Source organism: Eleginops maclovinus, chromosome 16 (assembly GCF_036324505.1).
Source record: "Eleginops maclovinus isolate JMC-PN-2008 ecotype Puerto Natales chromosome 16, JC_Emac_rtc_rv5, whole genome shotgun sequence".
In the NCBI taxonomy this organism is placed as follows: domain Eukaryota; kingdom Metazoa; phylum Chordata; class Actinopteri; order Perciformes; family Eleginopidae; genus Eleginops; species Eleginops maclovinus.
The window spans coordinates 8,087,120-8,109,190 of record NC_086364.1 but is presented as its reverse complement, the minus strand read 5'-3'; the positions used below and the strand labels follow the sequence as shown (position 1 = coordinate 8,109,190).

The following is a 22,071-nucleotide window of genomic DNA, read 5'->3' as shown; positions in this document are numbered from 1 at the left end:
AATATGCATTCACACATCCAACCCCATAATTACCTTGTTCATTGGTAAACCCAATCATGTCCTACCCATCATGCCTCATGCCTGCTTATCTCTCTGCTGGCTCTGTGATGTGTTAATTGCACCTGTATGGTGTCCTATAACTCGCCGAAAGCTCTGTTTATGGTTATCTATCAACTTACAACACAAGTGTTAGCAGCCCGGGCTCTTGGTCCGGCGCCAGCTTCCTATTGGCTGGGCAGCAGTGAGGCGGAACAGAGATGAATGACAGCTAAAGGAGAAGTGGTGGGAGGAAGAGAGGGGAGGGGGTGGTGTAGCTGCCTCTTGCCTAACAGTCTGACGGACCACTGACAAGTTAACAACCTGTGCCTTTATTCATCATACCAGGCTGGATGCCCTGAGACGCAGCTGCGAAGGGCCAACCGCTCATTTGTCAATGATGATTATTTTGACTTCAATCAATAAAATATCTTCATAGTTCACATAAAGTATAAGTCTAACCCTGCGCAGTGGTGGAGTACATTTACACAAGTACAGTTTGAGGTATTTGTACTTTACTTAGGGATGCTAATCAGGGGCGCAGCTACCCAGTGTCAGGGGGGTATGCAGCAACAGTTTTCAGTCCCCGACAGCTTTTTTGCTTTATCCATCTTTTCCCATGGACTTCAACTCACTACTAGTGCCTGCTCGCTCAGCGCTCGCGGCGCCCTTGCTCCCTCTTCTATGTCAAACTTCTATGGTGGAATCTTATGAGATAGGGCACCCTTCTCTAGCATGTTAGTCCTCTAAAATGTTATATAACCTTAAGGAAATGCAGAAACTATTAAGAAACGCACAACAGCAGAAACATAAAGAAAATACCATTTTTACCATCGCTTTGGCGCTACCCCCTGGTGTGGCGCCCCTATGCATCGCATATAGTGCATACCCACATTTTGCGCCACTGATGCTAATTACTTATACTCCAGTAAATTCAAGAGGGCCATTTGACTTTTTTATTCCACCGCATTGTTTTTACTGCTGTGTTTGCTTTTTTAGAGGATTTAATGAATAAAGATAAATATAAATGCAAATACTGATCTCATGAAACACAACATATTGTTCATTTCTTATATCTGGTGTCTTGTTTCAGAATCTATACATTTCTAGCAGAGAAAAAAAGGATTTTCTCTCTAAAGTGTTTTAAGATAATTGTTCAAGAGTCAGAAATGTTAAACTTAATCTAACATTTCACAAGAAAGTGCAAAAGATAGTTAAAAGTACAAAATAATAAAAATATTTCTGTAGCAGAACTTTATTTTTCATCATTCCTTTCACATTAACACTTTTCAAGACCCTTACAATTACCTTGTGACTCTTTGCAGGAGACATGGGTCCTAGGCAATCATTGTTTTAAACAACCAAACGGTATTTAATGAACTAGTTCAAATTAACTCCATCTCAACCGACTAAAACAGTAAAATAGTCCATAGTCTTTTATAGAACCATTAAGTTAACAGTTGATACATTTTCTACATTTAACAGAAAACATTGGATTTTTTTCTTTTAAATGTTTATATCTGTTGTACTTTAACTTGACTACAGGATCTGAATAAGTCCTCCAGCACTAACCATGAGAATGTGAGATTGTGAGATATTGTTTCAAGGTGCAGGGCCACGGTGTCAGAGGCTCTTCCTGCCCATGTGAAAGTGGACAGTGAATGAGCAGCGAGCAGGAATGCAACCGGCGGAGGCTTCTCGGTGTCTCTCAGCTACAGGAGGGGCCCCGATGTGTCGCTACCTGCCCATGCACATCTGTCTGCTCTCCGTCTTCCTCTCAATGGCACCCTCGCCTTAGATCATCTCCTCTTCCTCCACGCATGAGTTGCACTTGGCTTGCGTGGAAAAAATGTGGACCATCTCTCGCCTCTCTTCTCCGTGGCACTTTGATGTCTCAAGTGTGATTGCTCTTGGATTGTGGCCGCTTTCCCTTGAAGGTTTTGACATGAAAAGCAGGCTGGGCTCTCAGGTTTGTCCCATGGCCAGTGATCCAGGACTAAAACAATCAGCATGCTCACTGTGGGATACTGTTACCAGGGAGAGTGAGGCACCAAGCATAGGGGCTTCCTCAGCCATGACACACACTTTTCTTCCAAGTTACAAACAGATTTTAGGTGTGTTGATTGAATTATACCATCCACGCTCCCATTAATAGATTTTAGTTTGAAGTTTGTGCAGACACTAAAAGACATAAGCACGCAGTCAGAGATGAATTCTTGGTGTGCTTGCGCAGAGTTGGACGACTGAAATGATTCGACATTTCTGATGAATTAAAAATAAATGAGGCCCCGTAATTGCTGTTGAGATTGACCCAATCTGATAAGTATGATAATTTGACATGTCATTAACAGCAGAGGCATGTGACAACCCTTAAGCTTCACTTACACTTTCATTAAATATTGATCTTATCTGCGCTCATTGCTGTTCCAGCCTGCAAATTACACCAGATAGATATATTCCCATGACAAACGATAATCATCCATCTTGGTGTGACATTTGGCAGAACTCTCGCTTTATGAGCTCACGTGCCGTTGTAGTGGATGAGAAAGCATAATAATGTGCAGTGTTCACGACCTCCATTAGGTCGGATTTTTGGAATCCGACCTTTTTCGGAGTGTGGAAGTTATTCCACTACAGCCATGTCTTTCAATGAAAGGTAGCCGGCATCATTTAATTCATTTTTTAACTCACTGAAAGTGCTTTTTTGCAACAAAGTCCACAAGGTATAAGTCATTTTACAGGAGGCTTAGTTTTCCAATTTGCAGTCCTTGTGTTACTTGCTTTTGGACCTTGATTGGCTTCCAAACTAGTTATATAAATTACATAAACAGCACTTGGACTATACATCACCAGTTGTGTGATTTCCTAAAATAGTTTTGCTGTTCCTAAACATGTCCCACATTTCTTCAACTAATAGTTTCCTCAGGTGTTGGACTACTTGTTTAGCAAGCAATCTTAAGTCTTTATTTAAGCACAGAACAACGTTGCCTCTTCTGCAGATAAATGTGAAAATAGATTTCTACTATCAAACTTGACTTAATTGGGCCTGGAATTATAGGTGTTTCTAAATTCCAGAATCATTAAATTATCTGAGATCCCATACACACATTTGAGATGGCTTTCAGATGTCCCTGTCCTTAAACCTGCAATGACTGAATGCACGCTCAAACAAGTCCATTTTAAACTAAAGCCATCTGAAGAACGTCCCATTGGTGGCTTGCTAAACCCACAGATAATGCACGTTCTGTCCCTGCAGCTGAAGGTCTGCTAATGATACAATGATTGCCATTTCAGCTGAGGATCTCCAGTGTTGCATGTCATCCGGGGAGCTGGAGATACCTAAGAATCCAATAAGACCTGGCATTAGCCATTACCATTGTTGTCTTAATGCCTCCTTCAATTATCCACAAGCAGCTCTTTTGAGCATCTACTGTCAGATCTTCCCCCACCTCTTTTTCAACAATTTTGTCCCTGATTACCTGGATCAATGGGCATTAAAGGACCCAGGCACAGACAAACACAGAAGTTTGGGGGGTAGGGAGAAAGGGGGTCTACTTTCAGACAGAAAATAAATCCCTGTAACTATCTGTGTGCCAGGGACAAACGGAGATGGCTATTCAGTCGTCAGTCGCACCACACACAGTGTTTAGCCACAGCTCAAACTAGACACTTTAAATCTATTTGGCTTCTCCCTGCAAACCCAGGAAATAATTTCTTCCAATCCCTGTCTGTCTGCTACCTTCGTCCTTAATAAATACACACACACACACACACACACACACACACACACACACACACACACACACACACACACACACACACACACACACACACACACACACACACACACACACACACACACACACACACACACACACACACACACACACACACACACACACACACACACAATTAAGGAACAACATGTTTGGTGCATTTTAGTGCAAAAAGTTACTTTTATTCTGAAATAAGCATAGATTAAAGTACACACTCACCACCGTATGCCAACATGAGTTAAAAAACATAATTTTCCTTTTCCAAAGAGAGATATCCAAACCTCTGCATGTGTGAGAGAAAGCAGTATTCTTACTATTAAGGCTTTTTTCCCTTTACACGTAAATGGTATATAACGCAATTATAATGCTTTTCTTTTTTTCTCCCCCATTGCTCACAGTTTTTTTTTTTGTGGTACTTCTGACATTTCTTGAAGCTTTTTTGATTACATTTTTATGGTAATTCCTTCATTCATTTTAATTGTTTGTTTTTTTGTTTTATTAAAAAACCTTAAGTTAATAATGTGTAAGTAATGTGTATTTTGGGCTATGTATAAAGATATGGCACCCTTACAAAGAGATGCTTATGGTGAAAATCTTCTTGAATATCGTGAACACATCATCATTCCCATGATGTAAAGTTTATTTTAAATGAACTAAATATATTTTTCAGTCTCAACATGAGCTTAACAGGAATCCAAACCCTGACCTATACTGCCTCCACTAAGGGATTAATTCAGTGTTTGAACAGGTGCAGATGAAAGGGCCACAGGTGAGTGTTGCTGAGGAATGACCATCCCGTGACTCACCGTGGCTCTGACCAGCTGCCGGCTGCAGACGTCCCGGCTGATCAAAGCCGCTCAGCCTGCCTGCTCAGCGGTGACAACACTGGCAGCTCCAGGATGAGCAGTTAGCGAGATGTGTTGTTAGGTGATATGTATCTTCAGATTAATTGACACACCTGTGTTTAATTCATGCAGACAGTGCAGGCGATCATCTCATCAGAGATCCGTCAACACTAAGCTACAGCTGCCTGGCTCATAGAAAAGAAGTGTTAATAATCTTCCTGTCTTGGCTGTTAATGTGTTGATGTGTTTGCTTTGATCCGAGATGGAAAAATCCCTTAAATATTTGGTAACACTTTGACCACTGTCGATGGTAATAATTATTGTACTCACGATATAGCTATCATGCAATACCTTGAAAAATGTTGTTTAATGATAGCAACAGAAAAAATCACAGCAACATTACTGAAGTAAATATCTACAAATGCTTAAACTTTTTAACCATATTGACTAGTTCTGCCTTAATTGAAACAGGTCGTACATCATAAATCATAAGTAGCCATTTCTCAGTGGTTACGTACTTATTTCCTATTTTTTTCAAATTGATATTTTGTTCACATTATCTCAAATGTACACTTATTACAACTTCTGTTTTTAATTCAGTGTTACAACTACTGCATAAATTGACCTCTGTATGCTGTCACACCTTTTTTCCCATGTTTTCAAACACATCATTTCCACTATATGGATACCTGCTCAATTACTGACAACAAACCAGGGGGACCAACTGAGTTTCTTAGGGAATATGATAAGATGGGCTGGTTGGATCATTATAATACTTGACAATTATTCTTCCTTTTGTTTTTGTTTCCCTATACTTCAACACAGTATTTAATGTATGTTAATGTTAATGATCAGTATAGGTTAAAGGGAGAGTTTTGATGCAGTGTTGCAATAGATTTGAAACCATTTCTCAATCTGCAATTTTGTTTCCTAATCTAAAGATTTTGGACATTTTTGCTTCGATAGAAATCCAAACATCAAGTCAAATGGGAATGTATTATCACGATCAAAAGTCTACTAAATGCAAATGTAGTATTACCTTACAACACAATAACTCAGTGTATTTCTTCTGTCGTTTGAAGAAGGGATTTGTGCACAGCGACTACATTGGACATTTTGCTTTAATTCTTATGTTACTATATCTTGTTTTATCTTTAATTGCAAACTCTTATATTATTTAATTGTATGCATCTGTTATTTTATTCATTGTTTAATTTAACTTCTGTTAAAACAAAACAATTACCCCCTGGATTAATAAAGTATTTCTGATTTGGATACTACATTTTCCGTGATGGTAAGCTGTTCAACCAACAATTACACCTTACAGAGGAATAAAATAACTAATAGAGTAAACAAAAAGTTACAAAGAGGGCTTATTAAACATGCGGCCTTCTGCTTTGTTTGTTTTTTGTCAGGAGAAATATGTTTATCCTAGAACCAGCTGCTCAGGATACGCTGCTTCCTGCTTGATCCCACAGGTCTGCAACAACTTGTCTCTTAATATATTTGATGACTGTAAAAGCGTTTCGGAAAGAGTTTACAATGAACATGTCTAAATGTGTTCACACATTTCCACAGCTGAGTTTCCATACATGCTGAGCTTCTGTCTATCATCACTGATGTTGCAACATTATACACAAAGAGCAACATGCGCTATCAGTAAGGAAACATGTTGCGGTTGTTGGGAATGTAATGACTAATGCAGCTAACACTGATGCATTAATACTGATAATGCACTCAGAGCTGAATCACAGGTCGGATTTTCGTCCTTTAAACCAAACCGTGCTGTCTGTTTGGAGGTCATGTGACTGGGAGAGGCGAGGGGGAGGTTTTGGAGGAGTAGCACAGGTGAGACCACCTCCACTACTCAAGTGTTACTTTTACTCCTCAGGCAATACCTGAAACCTGCCTCTCAGACAAATGCAGCAGCTTAAACGACCAGCAGGTATATGTGGACAATCATTTTCTTGGGATGCATTTCAGTGATCTTTCAGTGTCATTGTAGGATTTATCTTGTCCCTTTACATTGGAACTTAATATTGGACTCTTAACACCATGGACATGTTTGGCCCAGGACAACTGGTATCTACTCTCCTGCCTGCAGTTTTCCATTCACCTGGAGCTCACTTCTTCAGTGCATTCCCAACCAGGCTGGGTTCTCCACCTCAGTTTCTGATCCCGGGCCCCTTCATCAGCTACGAATCCTTGAGGAATTATCTGCAGCCAGAGCCATGCAAGGAAGCTTTTCTCCTGGCCACTCAGGCGGTCGGGATAGGGCCGCTCACAGAGGGCATAGGTAAGTTCAAAGTGTGGCCAGAAAGTAGGCTGATGATGCTGGACATGTGCAGCCAAACTGGCACAGCATGTCTACAGGCTCTAAGACAGTCAGTAAGCACCATCTGATCGCAGTGTAAATGTTTACAAAAGATTGGCTAACAGCTCGTAACTAACAATCAATTATCTAGCAGTGTTAAAGCGGGCCTAATGATTGCTGTGCTAATTATCCAATCTAGAGCCATTAGTTCCTTGTCACCCGTTGGCGATTGTGTAATTGGTGCTCGCGCTGTGTTTTCCAGATGAACAGAGGCCAGTGAAGCAGCGGCGTGCACGGGCCAACTACAGCAGCTGGCAGCTGGAGGAGCTGGAGAAGGCCTTTGAGACCACCCACTACCCAGACATCTTCATGAGGGAGGCCCTGGCCCTCAGACTGGACCTCATTGAGGCCAGAGTGCAGGTAACCAGCTCACTGAACTGAATGTTTGCTTCAAACTGAGTCAACTCATATTCATTTTTATTTGCAAAGGAATATTTTCCACCCTGCAGATTATTTGGACGGTCCATCAGTATCAAGGTGTGTTGAGCCAAACAACATTCAAATAAAAATATTATTATTAAATCTATTCCAAAAAAGTGCATCATGTTAAGGCCAAGACAATGACACTTTCCGCTGATTTTACTTAGCTTGGAAAATCTAGTAGTTTTTCTCATTGTGCCCCTGCAACAAGGAATATCATGCAGAACATTTTAAAGCTTATGTACCTTTTATTCTACGGGGGAATTAATTGTTTTCTATGTTTTCACTACAGTTTTTGGCTGATTTATAAGGCTACATTTCAATTGCTTGTCATTATTATGTATTTGTTTTTAACTCACCTATATTCAAGTCTCTACCTCAATTGATTTCCAAAAGGAAGGTAAATGAATGAAAGGAAGAAAAATGTATATAGAAAACTACTATACATTTTAATATCAATGCATTTTAGCTTTATATGATAGACTCACATTTTTTAAGTCTGACTTAACAAAAAATCCTATATTTATATTGAAACAGTAATTGGTTCTAGCTACACTGTAATATATTGGGGTCGAACCTTTTGTACATTCAAGATTGCAGATGAAACTTCAGGCTTACTGTAGCAGTTAGCAAATAAAGTTTCAGAAGATTGTGTTTCTAATTTACATTGAAATTGCATCTGACAGGATTTGTATTCACAGCAGTTACTGATGGTAGGGATTGTTACAGCAAGCTATAAGTAAATACCTTTAAATCAATTTACATGAAATGAAGACTACATCCTTGAATAAAGTATGGTAAAAGATGTATTTTAACTTAGAGGCTGACATTGTATCCAACATTCACTTTGATTTTAAACACTGCAACTAGTCTACATGTTTTTTCTCCCTATTATTTGTATTAAGTATTATTTCATTTGTTTCCAGGTATGGTTTCAAAACCGCCGTGCCAAGATGAGGCGACAGCTGAAACTCCAGGGCCAGCTTGCAGGGCCTTTTGTAAAAAGAGACAATGATGAAATGTGTGAGAAAGCCAGCAGGAGTTTGAAGCAGCAGACAGAGAGTTGTGAAGAGGAGCTCTGGGAGAGACGACAGGAAGGAGAGAACTATCCATGGACAAAAGCTGCGAGTGCAGCGCTGAGTGTGCGTCTGCAGCCTGCGACCCCAAGGTCGGGGAAGTGGGAGAAGCCGGAGGGGCCGAGCTCAGACGAGCTCCGCTCTTGCAGCATCGCCAAGCTGAGGGCCAAAGCCAGAGAGCACGAGGCTGAGATCCACAGCTCCGTAAACATGTCAGGAGGCGACACAGAGTCCCCAACACAGGAAGATGATGCCATGCACAGTGATTAATAGTTTCCCTTCTTTCTGTTAGTAAAGACTAAGAGAACCAGCATAGACACTATTAATACGCAGGAACATACTTTGTAAACTATTTGGGTGAGGAGCTTTAGTATTTACCCCAATATAAAATGTTATATGTTAATGATTCTTCTTTATAAACAAGTATGTTTCTTTCTGCACAATTTCATCTTTATGGTACGTTTCAACCAACCTTTCTTTCTGGAACTTGTTATTTAAATACACTTTTAAAGTTATTCTAAAATGTAAATGGTCATCCTGTAAAAACTCTCTGTATCCTGCTCTTTTTAATTACTTTAAGAACAGGGTTTCTCACAAGCAAATGCCATTTCTTTACGCACTCTACAACATAACATTGATGTGACTGAGGATGACACCTTTTGAATGAATGGCGCACACAGGTCAGTCTCGAAGAGCTTACAGTGACAAATGATCCATCTTACCATCAGCCTGTTGAGGCACAGCTGAAATCGGAGTCAGTCAAATCATTTTAAAATGATTTCACTTATAGCTGCTCATCCCTGACCACTCAGGTTTCCTTCACAGACAGCCAGGATGTCGGCAAGCAGCCACACGTCCTCACAGGAAACAATGGAAATAACTGAAAAATGAAATCATTTGTGAGTCTACTGATTGGTTAAATATATGCATCAAGCACACAATATACTGTTTTTACTTTGATTTTATTGAAAGGGAAATATTTTTTTTAAGTTGGCTCTTTTTAAAATGGGCAATTTTACAATTAAAACATGCAAAAAATACTATATAAGGGTGAAATTATAATTATATAAAGCTAGTGATTGTGCTGTTTTCCCCACTTCCTCAATTTGGATATGGTCCAAGAAACTTCTAATACATGTTCAATTCTGATTATAAAAGCCATTTAAGTATCTTAAAACTGAAGACCAAATTATATGGAGGAATATGATAGGGAATTATTGGTAACAACTTATGAAACTAACAAAAGTGTGATTCATAAAGAAGTATTTCATGGCTCCATCCATACTCTGTTGGGACACATTTTGAGGAGATACACATTTATCAAGAATAAATCACATTGTCACAATATGACATGAGAAGAGAAAACAAATATGTTATTTCTTCAAACTGTTTTGTATCTTTGACCTTCTGATAGTGTTTTTAAAAAATATATATAAACAAGTTCAACAAGTAAATAGAATAGCTTTAGATAATGCAAGAAATTGGATGGTAAAACTGCCCTTTTAACAACAATGCCTGGATGTCCTGAATGCACACACTGTAAACAATAAAATAAGGCTCCTGGTATAGCTATGGTTAAAGTCCTACAAAGTATTTTCATACTGTGTGTTTCATGCATTGTTGATGCATTTGACCACTGGTTGAGACAGTTCTCTAACGGTGCTGTAACGCTGCCCCCTAATGGGCATGAAGGTGTCCTCCGACAGGATAGGTGAGATCATACTTGGCCACCTGCTGTAATTCTTTAAAATCAAACGAATGCATATGTTATTCGCTGTGTCGACCTTTATGCAACTTTTAAAAGGTATACTACTACTACTACTACTACTACTACTACTACTACTACTACTAAACTACTAGTTTTGAAAAAGAATAAACAATTCATGTGTTGCAGTGTTGCAGTGTGGGTCACTCACATTTCAAAGACTCAAGTTCAACTCTGCTTTCTCACTCACTAATCAATAATGAGTTGGGTCAAATCTGTAACTGTAACTTTTCAAAATGGCTCAGAAAAGCACATAAGAGATAGTATAGAAGTTGTTTAGTTCCTTGGTTAGGTAGAAGGCCTCAAAACGTTTCGTGAAATTAAAAAAAAAAAACTTGAGGGTAATTTTTCATGTTAAATATACTTCATGGAAGTTACTGAGAAATCATGGTACAAGTTTTCCTTTAAAAATGGTGGGACACCATAATAAGGGCTAATTAGGGCAGACTCCTTTTATGACAATAGTTGGCCTCAATTAGTCCCCAATTAGGCCCCACACAAAGATGACTGAGGGGGGGAAAAATGTATGTCATAGCTTCTGTTCCTGGTCCTCATACCACACACTGACCCTGATATGCTGCCTGAGATAACAAGTCTGCTGTTTAATTACTTTAGAAATACTGCAGCATTTGCCTCCTTTACTGGGACCACAAAAGACGGATTTTAGGAAGCATTCAATTAAAAAAATATTACTTGTACTAAGGTGAGATTCCAAAAGACCGTTGAAAACCTTACAACAGTTGTGACATTGTAAAAAAAACTCAGCAACATCCTGTCACAAAAATGCTCAGTGATTCATGAGTCAGCTTTATACTTTCTATTAAGTCCAATTTCTATGTCTTCTGACAACACATGTGGTCCCTTCCAATAAAACTCTTAACGTATATACTTCCGTTTGCATTTAATACATTACAAATAATATGATATGAATACATATTATAAATAAAACCCCAAATGCCTTTCCTAACTGGGAGGAGTTAACTGCCATAATGTATAAATAATTTAGATGTGTCTTTATTTTGACATTTAAAAGTTGTGTTACAGTCCTAAACATTTAAAGTGGCATCCATGAATTAGCCTTTATTTCTCCCCTAGCTTTGACTGGAATGGTAGCTTGTATACTGGAACCAAAAGCAAAACAATCACAATTAGGTTTAGTTTCAAAATACTTATTTTGAAACATTTTATCCATTGTGTATGAGCAGATACTACAAACCAATGTGCAACGCCTAATTGTGCTCTGTGTAAATTGTTAGTGGTTCATAAAAAATAACACTTTGATTCATACTGATTCAGGGTTAATACAGGTTGCAAAAAAAGTGCATGAATTATGAACATGAGTGCTTCTATTTACCTCTCTGTGTGAGCTGTGTTCAACTGTTGTTAGTGGGGAATCAGCAGTCGGGGTCAATTAGCGTAATGAGCGCAGACACAGCTAGCAGCAGCAGCTCGTCCCGCTGGCTGGCTGTCATTCAGGTGGAAGGAGGAAACAGGACGCAGCTGCAGCGCCGCAGTTCACGGTCAAAGCCTGAACACAGACATTTGTTTTTACCTCTCTTTCCTCCGACTCCTCCATACTGAGCCTCCGCCTGTTGCACACTTTATACCGAGAGAGAGAGAGCAGTCAGTCGCTGGGAGCATGGCCGCCATCAAGGCTCTGGAACAGTGGTGTAAACTGCAGTGTGATGGTTACCGAGATGTGGCCATCACCAACATGACGACCTCCTTCAAGAACGGAATGGCTTTCTGCGCGCTTATACACAAGTACAGACCCGACCTGATGTGAGTATGACATTTTGATAGTGCTAGATTGCTCGATGAAAGTGGTTAAAATGTAGGTGAAATGAAATTCTGCCGGGGTTTGCCTGAGTAGGCTACTTTTGTTCAGTCTGTGGGAGTTTGTTGGGAAAATGTTTCATTTCTTGTATTTTTTTCTACAAGATTTTCTATTTGTTTGGTGTATGGAACTGACCTAAAACTGAATTTATTTTAGAAATTACGATTACCATTTAAATGATCCTTTGTTGGTGTACTGTTTTCAATGTTATTCCTAAAGTGATCTATCATGTGTAAAAAAGAAGAAATACTGTCCTGCAAATGTAACATTTTTATAAAGTACTTTTATATCTTTTTACAACCCTTCAAGTTAAGTTAGATTTTTTTTCACCAGCTGGTCTAATTTCCTTCTCTGTTGTATTTCTGTATTCCTAGAGACTATGACTCACTCAAAGAGGAGGATGTGTTTGAGAACAACAGACTGGTAAGATGTCAAGTTGTTAAACCTTTGTCACATTGAGTGGAACAAAGTTCAAACTCAAGTTGCAAAATCTGATGTAGCACATCCACTTCATTAACCCCTCATGGCCCTTGCAGAGACGCTCACAGTGTTTGTTCTCCACTCGGCATCCATGCAGCAGACGTTTAAATATTTAGCTGGTTCAACATTTTAAAAGCAGAGCGCTTTAAGCAGAAGCTGCATGGTGGAATGTACACCTCTCTAATAGAGAGTCTCCATCACTTTCAGACCACTATAAAACTTTCTGGATCTTTACTCTGCCTCTGTCCGCTTGACCTCATTTATTTTGTTAACCCCAACATGACCTGAGCAGCACTGCTGGGATGGACCTCTTCATAATTCAGCCTTCTTCCATTTTACCAGCTTCCTCCGGAGGGTTACGGGCCCTGCAGAGTGCTACAGTATGCACTCTTTGCGACTTCCTTGTTGTCTTGGATGATCCTGTCAGTGTCAGCAACAAACCTGAGCTCAGGGGAGAGGCTCTCCAGTTTATTCATTTTGAATGAGGCTCCCTGTCCTCTGCCACTCCATCTATATGATGACAGTTCACTTGAAGCCATTGTTCTTGTAGAATTCTTTAATGTAAGCCATGAAGAAGAACATTTAACCCAATGTGTCAGAAAATAGCATCTGTAATCTGTTGTGTGTCTTGTCTTAGTGAAGTCTGCTTTGTTGTACATGTCTTTAGTTTAATATTATTTATGTATGTAATACGTCCTTTATAAATCCAGCCACATGTTATTTTGTTTGATCAGGTTTTTAGTTATGAACTGTTGAAGGTGCTGCCTGTGCCGAAACAGGAGACTGTGAGTGTTATTCACACTCTTCTATATTTCATGAATAGTGTCATGTTTCCAACAGGTGGTTATTTTACGAGTGTAGAAACTGTCTGTGTGTTTGTAGGAAAAGCAGCAGCCTCACATTCTTTATCTTTTGTGCTCGTCTTTTTATATTAGCAGACTTGGTATTCAGTCAGGCTTTGCTCTAAATTTAATGAGCGTGTCCAGGCTGATCCCAAACACAGCCCGGAATCCTGCTCCCTCCATCCCCTTTCTTATCCCTACAAGCTCACAGGAAGTGCGCTATTCATTATGCAGCCCTTTGCAGACCTCTCTGGGCTGAGTACCGCCAGTCTATTTAAGGTAGATTGTATTGTTGAACATGTTTACACATGCTGTAATTGTATTGCTGAGCCGGAGAATATTGTGTTTTTCTATGGAAAAGATGTGTTCACTTCATACATAAAGGTTGTTTTGGCAGGAGTTGAGGGCTGTTTGTTAAACTATGTGTTTTTCTGTTAAGGCTTTTCAGGTTGCAGAGGAGAAGTTGGGGATTCCCGCTTTGTTGGATGCAGAAGACATGGTGGCACTAAGGATCCCAGACAGACTGAGCATTCTCACCTATGTCTCCCAGTACTACAACTACTTCAAAGGGCGGCCTTCCAGTGAGACTTTAGCTGCTTAAAATGACCTAACATTGCATATTTTCTTTAAATCAGGACTTTTCTTACTTTAAGCTTAAGTATATTTGCTCTCTCCCCTGTGCTTTATTGTGCTAAGAGACTCTGATGGTAATTTATTTCTCTTCAGTGGGAGGTGTAAAAAGGCCAGCAGAGGGCTCCAAGGAGGAGCCTTCAGAGAAGAAAAATCTGCCAGTGGTTGCCAAAACCTTTGTGTCTAAAACCGCCACTCAGAATCGTTTACCTTCCACTCTCACGGCTCAGACCTCCCCCAAGTTGGCCAGAGCAACTGCTCAGGTCAGTGTCCGAATAAAGATTTTGGAATGATGGACATCTTTGTTGTCTTACCCATTACTTTCTGTTCATGTATATAAGAACAATGAGGTATATCATCAGTGCAATACCTTTTGGAATACAGCATAACCTCAGTTTTTTTCTTTCTTTCACAGAAGCCGGTTCTTGCAGAAAACGCTAACAAAAATGGGACTCTAACTAGCAAATGTGTAGCATGCAAGTACCATGTTCATCTGGTTCAGAGGCACTTTGTGGATGGCAAGCTCTATCACAGAAGCTGTTTCAAGTAAGAATGTTATCTGTATTCACTGATCATTTCCTGTCATGTGCGGTTTATCATATTAATGTTTCTTGTATGTTATTTAAACTTCTATTAGATGCGGTGAATGCTCGAACGTGCTTCATGCAGGAGGGTACAAACCTGGGAAGAATCCAGACACTTTCATCTGCAACGCCCACCAGAACAGTTGCAAACCGCCCTCTTCCGAGGTCGGGATCAAAAACAGACCCACGGGTTCAGCGGGGCGGTTAAATAGTGCCAGTCAGACTCAGCCTGCACCACGCCCCTCTTCTTTGCTGTCAGCTCCACTGAATATCGTCCTGAAACCAGTAGTCAGTCCTGCTCCACCCTCCCAATCCTGGACGGCCTCAGCCCATCGGACGCAGACGGCCCGGCAGAGGTTCTTTCAGGCTGCAGTGCCAGTCACAGAGGCCTCAGCAGGTAACAGGAAGCCAACTGAGCCTTCAGGTGTTTCAGGAAGGCCAAAGGTACCGCCGACTACTGATGATGAGAAGAACAGAGGCAGGACAAACATTGGAAAGAAGTTGGCAGAGGAAAACTGCAACAATAACAACAAACGACCCTTTACCATCCGGTCAGCCGAAAGGAGGTGAGAATTAGTGCTGAACTAGACTAGTGTGCTCAGCTTGCTCACCTTTTTAAGGGCTACTTCTTTCTGTTCATATTAAAATACAACAGAAATGCCCAAAAAGCAAGATGAATTTTAACCATACCATTATCTTTTTCCACACAACTTTTGAATCATATATTATTTTGCCCACAATGATCATATACTGAAAATCTGACATCCTGACAGCCCTATGTGAAATATTTGGATATTTCTAATCTTTCCTACTGTCTGTTTGATTTTGTCATAACTTTTGTTACAAAGGCTGACAGTGTGGGTTTCCCCTTCTCTGTAGGTTTGGAGAGGAGCCAAGTCCAGCTGATGGCCCCGGTTTGAGAAAAGATAAATGCAGCCAAGACCCAGCAGGAAACCGGGCAGGACAGCCCACCACCAGCCAGACAAACAAAAAGGAACCGCCATGTCTGAAGGCCATCCACAAAGACAACACGAAGCCAACGACTGTACACACAATCGCCAAAGGCAAGCACGACGAAATGCATTTCACTTGTTTTGATCCATTATTTGACATCCAGCCAATATTCACCCCCACCCCCCACCTTCATTCTCCCTGTCTGTCTCCGAACGCATTCATAGAAAACAAAGCTCTTTTGTCGTCTTTGCCCTATTTATACAGGCAGTGCATTGAGCATGATGGTGGTTCAATGCTGGGTAGTGACATTTTAATTTCTGTCTCACACTTTTAATGAACTTTACAGAACTGTCACTCTCTTTGGATGGATGTGCATGCATGGGTGCAGCATCCTGACAGAAAGTAGGTTTCAGACAGAAACACAATTACTGTTGGTTTTTAATATAAATAGTCATCAAATATTTTAGAGAAGTATGCCTTTGATGGAAAGTAATGTTGCCTGTTTATATAGACCATGGACATTTCTTCAACTTGGTTTGTAAATCAGGATCACCTCTTGTCAAATTTGACATAGTTGGAGCATTTATCCTTTTTTTCTGATGCACAGATTATAACACTATTTGTCTTTTAATACAGATGGGCAGGTGAGGATCAGTCACTTCTCTGCCTTGTGGTGAGAGACTAGATAATGAAACCGGTAGCAGCACTCATTAGGAGCTGTTCATGCAAATGTGACACGGAGAAGAGTCAAGGGACTCTTTTGTTTACTGTGAACAGGAACTTGAACTGCTTAGAGAGCACACTTCATTGCTAAAGCAGATGTCAAATAAAATGTCTTTAAAATTAGGAAGGACTTCAACAAGTATCCATGTCACAGATGACGTTGTGATAAGCTCTCTTTTGCCATCATGCTTTTATTCCTCTTCACTCAATGGTTTTTGTCTAAATCTGCAGATCCAGTCTGGGGGCAGATGAGGCTCAAACCTGTGAAAATGGAGCTAGCTTCAAAGTAAGTGTCCTCAATCATCTTATTACACCATCATGACTCACTTAGGGGAAAATGGGTAGGTCACACAGGTGGAAGAAAATCAGCTTGAAAGATTTGGCATGAAACATCCCTGACCATTGAGCTTATTCACTCTCCAGAATGCAGAATCGCAGAGCTTCTTCCGTCACTCTTAATGTTGACTGGCTCAGAGTGCAGCAGCTAGCTCTGTCCCCCCTCCTAACAAGCCCCAGGGAGTGCCAGGCCTGAACTTTCCCCTCTCTTAACACTAGATTCTCTCATTTCTAAACCCTGATGATGATTCCTCCATTCATCCTTTTCTCATAACAAAACGAAAGGTGAGGCTTGCCCTATATTTTCATTCTTTATTGTCAGCCTATGGTTGTGTTGAATCCAACAGCTGTGCTTTTATGTCATTCTAAAAGGTGACAAACTTCAAATGCTAATTGCCTTTTCACTTTCTAACAGAGATGCTGAAGCGTTTACTGAGCAACATAAGCCTGGATCCTTGTCCACGGCGTGCTCTAATGTCCCCAGCAGCACTACAAGGCCTCCCTCTGCTCCGACACTTGCACTACCTCCAGTTACCTTGGCTCTCTTTGATCCAGCACACTTTAGAGAAGTGTCACCCCAGAAACCCCAGCTGGCTTCTGGAAACCTTGGTGAGTTCCTTCTGTACTGTACATGTTAATAATGGACTTTTTATTTGTGGTGGATTGCCCTCAAACTTTACTCTTTGTCTAGTGTGCTTTTTGATATCTCCAGAGCAAAAGTAATTTGTTTGTTAAGTCATGATAACCTGATAATGGTGCAAAAAACTGAAAAAAAGTCATTAGCAGATTAAACTTTCTGCAGACATATAAACCATCTTGTTCTTTTTATTTCAGATTTAAAAAATGCTACTCCCTCACCTGTGAAATCCCCGCCCAGACGGTTAGCTGTGGAATCTTTTAGTTCTCCAACAACGGCTCCAGCCAATCACAGTAATCTTCCAGGTTGGTTTCCTGCTCTTAAAAACCCCTCCATTAAAGCTTCACATACATGTCCACCGCCATCTTGTTGATTTTCATATCAGCAGTAATTTCACCCTGAAAATAAATCAGGTGAAGACATATGTGACAATGCTTTTTTGAATAGCTGCCATGAAAGGACTATCTAATCCTATTTTATCTACCTCTTAGGTGCTAAAAAGGGAAAGTATTTGTCACCCACCAACGCCTCCAGGACTGAAATGAGGTCACCCTCTGTAAGTTCCCTCCATTAAGTCTCTTAAGAGATTAATTAACAGCTCTACAAATATGCTTTCATTATATTCCCAGTTAAAAAATGGATGACCTTCTTTACGTTTAAGTGTCCAAAGTCGGAATTTTCAAATTAAAATGATCTGTACTTTCACTGAGACTCTTAAGTTCTCTTGTTTTATATCAGGTGAAGTCTTATCACATTCCAGTGGAGCAGATTGAGAAGGACCTGAATGATGTTGAGAGAAACTTGGCTCGGTTGGAGAAGGAGGGCGTAGAGCTGGAAAAGAATCTTCGCAGCTGTGAGGAAGGTACATTATTCCTGTCAATCTTCCTCTGCAACTCGTTTTTTCCCCACCTCCTTCCTTTTCCTTGTTTAGACATGCCCGCAAAATTGAATGATGACGTGTCAGAAACAAGCTTTGCAGTTGTGAAAAATAAATATCCCAGAAACTCACTTATTCGGAGGCGGGAGGATGCCGGTGCTGTGGTCAATTTTGCTCTCTGGCAGGGAATAACCTTGACACAAGCTCCGATATTTTATTGTATTTGTGCAAACTGCTGAATCCCACCGCTGCTTCAGAGAGCATCTCTGGTGCTGGTTGCTTCATACAGGACACACACACATTCACTCACCATCAGCTGCAGCTTGTATGTGTGTGTTCTGGGGATATACCTGCCATTTCTATTACTGTTTCTGTAGCCAAATGAGGTGAGAGGCGCAGACAGCCCACAGGGATGTTGCCTCTCTTTTTGAGGTAGTAGGAGTAGGGGGCCTGATTGCTTTGCTCAAGGTCAACATGACTTGAGTATAGTAATATATATTTTGGTCTATTGCATACTTTTTCCTCTTATTCTCCACCCAGGAAGCCCGAGCATGCAATCACTTGGCCAGGATTTGACACCAATTGCTCACCACCTAGGAGATCATTTACCTCTCAACTTGTGGTAAAAACGAAACCCTGGCACTCCAGTGGTGATGGTGATGGCACGATGTAGACCATCTTGTCCTCACTCCCTGTCCTGATCTGTCCTTATTGGGTGTGTGTTTTGATGGATCACTCATTTGGTTTGGCAAATATTCACTCGAGAAATCTATTGATCCACCTATCGGGGTATTCCTGTCTGCCATGGTGAAGCAGTGCACAACATAGAAAAATGCTGGACCAAAAATATCCATGAGCTTTAGGGAAATATATTAAAACAGCCGTCAGCGTTTTACATGTATATAAATCACTGTCTTTGTCAAAGCGTTACTGTACTGGGGTAAAACACAAGTTAATCCTTATTGGAGTTTTGTAAATCATTATTAAATAAGTGATGAAGACACATCTGTACTTCATCCTGTATGCCCTCCGTGTTGCTCTACATCCCCTGCATGTTAAATCGTGCCTCTTAAGACCCCGGGCAGGTGAAGAGTAATTTTATTATATGGGAATGCTGGGACTTGTCTACTACATTCCAGGGCTGTAATGATTATTTTAACTATCGAGTAATTCAGGATTTTATTGCAAAACCTGTCAAATAATGAGAAAATATAATTTCCTAAAGGGACATTTCAAATGTTTGCTTTGTGAAACCATCGCTCTATCTTCATCTTTGACTGAGAAATGTACAAATCCTCACATGTGAGAAACTGGAGTGAGATCATTTTTGTGTTTCTGCTTGAAAACTAACTTATTGACGATTGTTTTAGTGTTGGGGGGGGGGGCCCTCTTATTGGATTAGTTGACTAATCGGTCTGTTGGGTCCAAGCCCTCTAACATTTCTTTGCAATATGGGTTAGGGTTAATGAAAAGTATTACAGTTCAGGAAGCCTAATGTAATGAAACGTAAGAAGGTTGCGGTTATAGTTGTTTATCACATGTATGTGTGTACACCTTGTATTTCTTAATGGAAACATGTTGTGTGTTTCAGAGGGAGATGGAGACATATTAATGGACCCTCTGATGGTCGACTGGTTCAACTTGATTCGAAAGAAGCAGATGTACATTAGGAAGGAGTCAGAGCTTGTATACTTGTGAGTTCTTTCAAACATCCCACAGTTTTTGGTTGCAAATGAATCTATTAAAAGCTAATTTAATGCAGCCTGTTTAACTTTGAGCAAAATCTTTTTTAATCCTTAATGATAAAGTGATGGCATTCTGCTATATGAAAGTAGCTTTACGAAGGATTCAAAGTCCTTTACGCAGTTTTGTATGGATGTGATGTGATAAGGAATCAGGTTTAACTTTTCTTTTTATGTGTTCATGATTTCTGAATGTATATGTATTTAGAGCCAGGACTCAGGAGCTGGAGCAGCAGCAGCCAGATGTGGAGGGGGAACTTCGCAGGCTGCTGGAGACGCCAGGTTAGACACCACAGGCTCACTTCTCAACATCAGCTTTTCTTTTTCTAACACAAAAATCTGTTTGTATGACAGATCATTTAAAGTCCAGAGAGGAGCAACAGCGGGAGAAGAAGTTGATGCAGAGACTGGTGGAGATTGTGGATGGCAGAAATGCAATAGTGGAGGGTCTGGATGAAGACAGGCTGAGGTAGGGGGGGGATCAGTAATACATCGCGAATGTAACAACTTAATATGCAAAAGAGACAACATGCTTAACTAGAGTTTTATTTTGAATTTCAGGGAAGTGGAGGAGGATCAGCAGCTGAACGAAATGATGCAAAATCTTCGTAAGTATTATATTAGATACTTTTTCATTGAAGTGACTTTCTGTTTTGAATTAATCACTAAAATACATTATTTATATTTCTTAAGGAGTAAAGAAAGCCAAAAATAAGAGGAAATCCTCCATCTCCAAACTATTCAGGCGGAGAAGTAAAAGACAAGTGGAATGATCCTCACAGAAATGTTTACAAAACTAATTTGACTGTTGTATTGTCTTATTATCATATATTTTTAAAATGTTTTAAAGTTTTTATATTTAAGTACTGCAGTACATACGAAGGCAAATGAACAGATGTCCAATTAGGATGAATGATGGATCAAATCATGTTTGTGGTTGTTGAATAGTTCAAATTAAAGGTTCAGGTGTAATAATATTGTCACCTTTTTGGTTCTTCGTTTGCTGTAATTTGAATGAAGTGAGAATTTCTAAATGGCTTAAATCTTTTCTTTTTTTCCACAATGGGTGTCCTGTTTTCTCACAGTTATTGTTTTTCACAGTTTTTTTCACAAAAGAAAATGGTGTTTAATTACGTGGCAAACACAGCCATGAGCATTTCCCTTGTATTGATTATGCTTCAGTAGGGGAGAGTCACAAGGAAAAAATGTCTTTAGTCATGAAATGTTAGTTATGTAAAAACTCTGTTAATTTATTATTTAATTAGATATGTAATTTATCATTTGTACTTGCACTGGGGCAAACACATTCAATGTCGGGTGTTAAACACATCCGCTATCATGATATTTAAATGACTGAGGCGACATTTTTTTTCTAAAACAGCCTTGATTCAAAATGAAATGATTTAAGTATTTATTTCATAATGGATTTTAACTAATTTCCTATAAGGGTATTAGCAGCAGAAAAAGCCTAGAGAGTTGTGTTTCAATGTCTGTGGAGTGCAAGATGGAGAGCCACACATGTTGCAGAGCCTCCTCTCCCTCTCTGTACTGTAGGTGGCAGCCTGGGTATGCTCTATCACAAGGCAGGAACTTGGAAATCCAATTTGCCACAGTACGGACAGTTAATTTCTTTGCTAATTTTATAAATGCTGCAAAAATGTTCAGCTGTGCTGATGCAATAATGTTATGTGAAAGAGGATTAGGTAGAGCAGTAGCTTATGGCCGGGGAAGGCTTATAAACTATAGGTTGTATTGAGCTTTTTATCTTCAAACCGGGTTTAATTAAACATTACTCTTTACTAATATCTGCATCAGAAATGCTCCGTACCTGAGCTATTAAAATGTTCAAACGTGTGTGAAGTCACTCATGTGTGGAAATGGCATTTGCAGTGTGTGTAAGGAATGTAATGTTGCATTTAAAGTGTTACTGAATGGTATGTACTCTATTTATAATATTTTTAAACTTGAAATCTGTAGTCCAATAAATCCTTTGAAGATTAGTGTGTATGAGAGGTTGAATTATTTACTTAACAGCTTCCTTTGGCACACATCTCTCTATTTAAACACATCCTTGAACTTTTTATCACTCCACTTCCCATACAAGCTCCAGCAATGACTGTTGATTCAACGACTGCCA

The 22,071-nt window shown here is 39.9% G+C and overlaps 2 protein-coding genes across 2 annotated transcripts; both read left to right on the top strand.

Moving 5' to 3' along the window:
- Positions 1–6,700: 6,700 nt before the first annotated feature.
- si:dkey-43p13.5 (visual system homeobox 2) lies at positions 6,701–8,797 on the top strand (the record flags this gene model as incomplete). The annotated part of the gene is made up of 3 exons (XM_063903734.1): positions 6,701–6,953; positions 7,234–7,391; positions 8,378–8,797. Coding segments are annotated over 3 exons (831 nt in total), but the record flags the coding sequence as incomplete, so codon positions are not given.
- A 2,872-nt stretch (positions 8,798–11,669) lies between these two features.
- Positions 11,670–21,934, top strand: micall2a (mical-like 2a). Its single transcript, XM_063902970.1, has 17 exons — positions 11,670–12,074; positions 12,504–12,552; positions 13,891–14,032; positions 14,178–14,344; positions 14,497–14,627; positions 14,719–15,231; positions 15,545–15,729; positions 16,574–16,628; positions 17,094–17,287; positions 17,513–17,620; positions 17,807–17,871; positions 18,054–18,177; positions 19,784–19,886; positions 20,143–20,216; positions 20,289–20,403; positions 20,496–20,542; positions 20,628–21,934. The coding sequence occupies exons 1-17, from the start codon at positions 11,932–11,934 to the stop codon at positions 20,705–20,707; spliced, it is 2,295 nt and encodes a 764-aa protein (XP_063759040.1). The 5' UTR covers positions 11,670–11,931; the 3' UTR covers positions 20,708–21,934.
- The last annotated feature ends 137 nt before the right edge of the window (positions 21,935–22,071 follow it).

Excerpts from the sequence above, each read along its gene's own strand:
- micall2a (XM_063902970.1), top strand. The coding sequence starts at position 11,932 with ATGGCCGCCATCAAGGCTCTGGAACAGTGGTGTAAACTGCAGTGTGAT. Across the intron at positions 12,075-12,503 it reads AAGTACAGACCCGACCTGAT|AGACTATGACTCACTCAAAG; the intron begins GTGAGTATGACA and ends CTGTATTCCTAG. Across the intron at positions 14,345-14,496 it reads TGGCCAGAGCAACTGCTCAG|AAGCCGGTTCTTGCAGAAAA; the intron begins GTCAGTGTCCGA and ends TTTCTTTCACAG.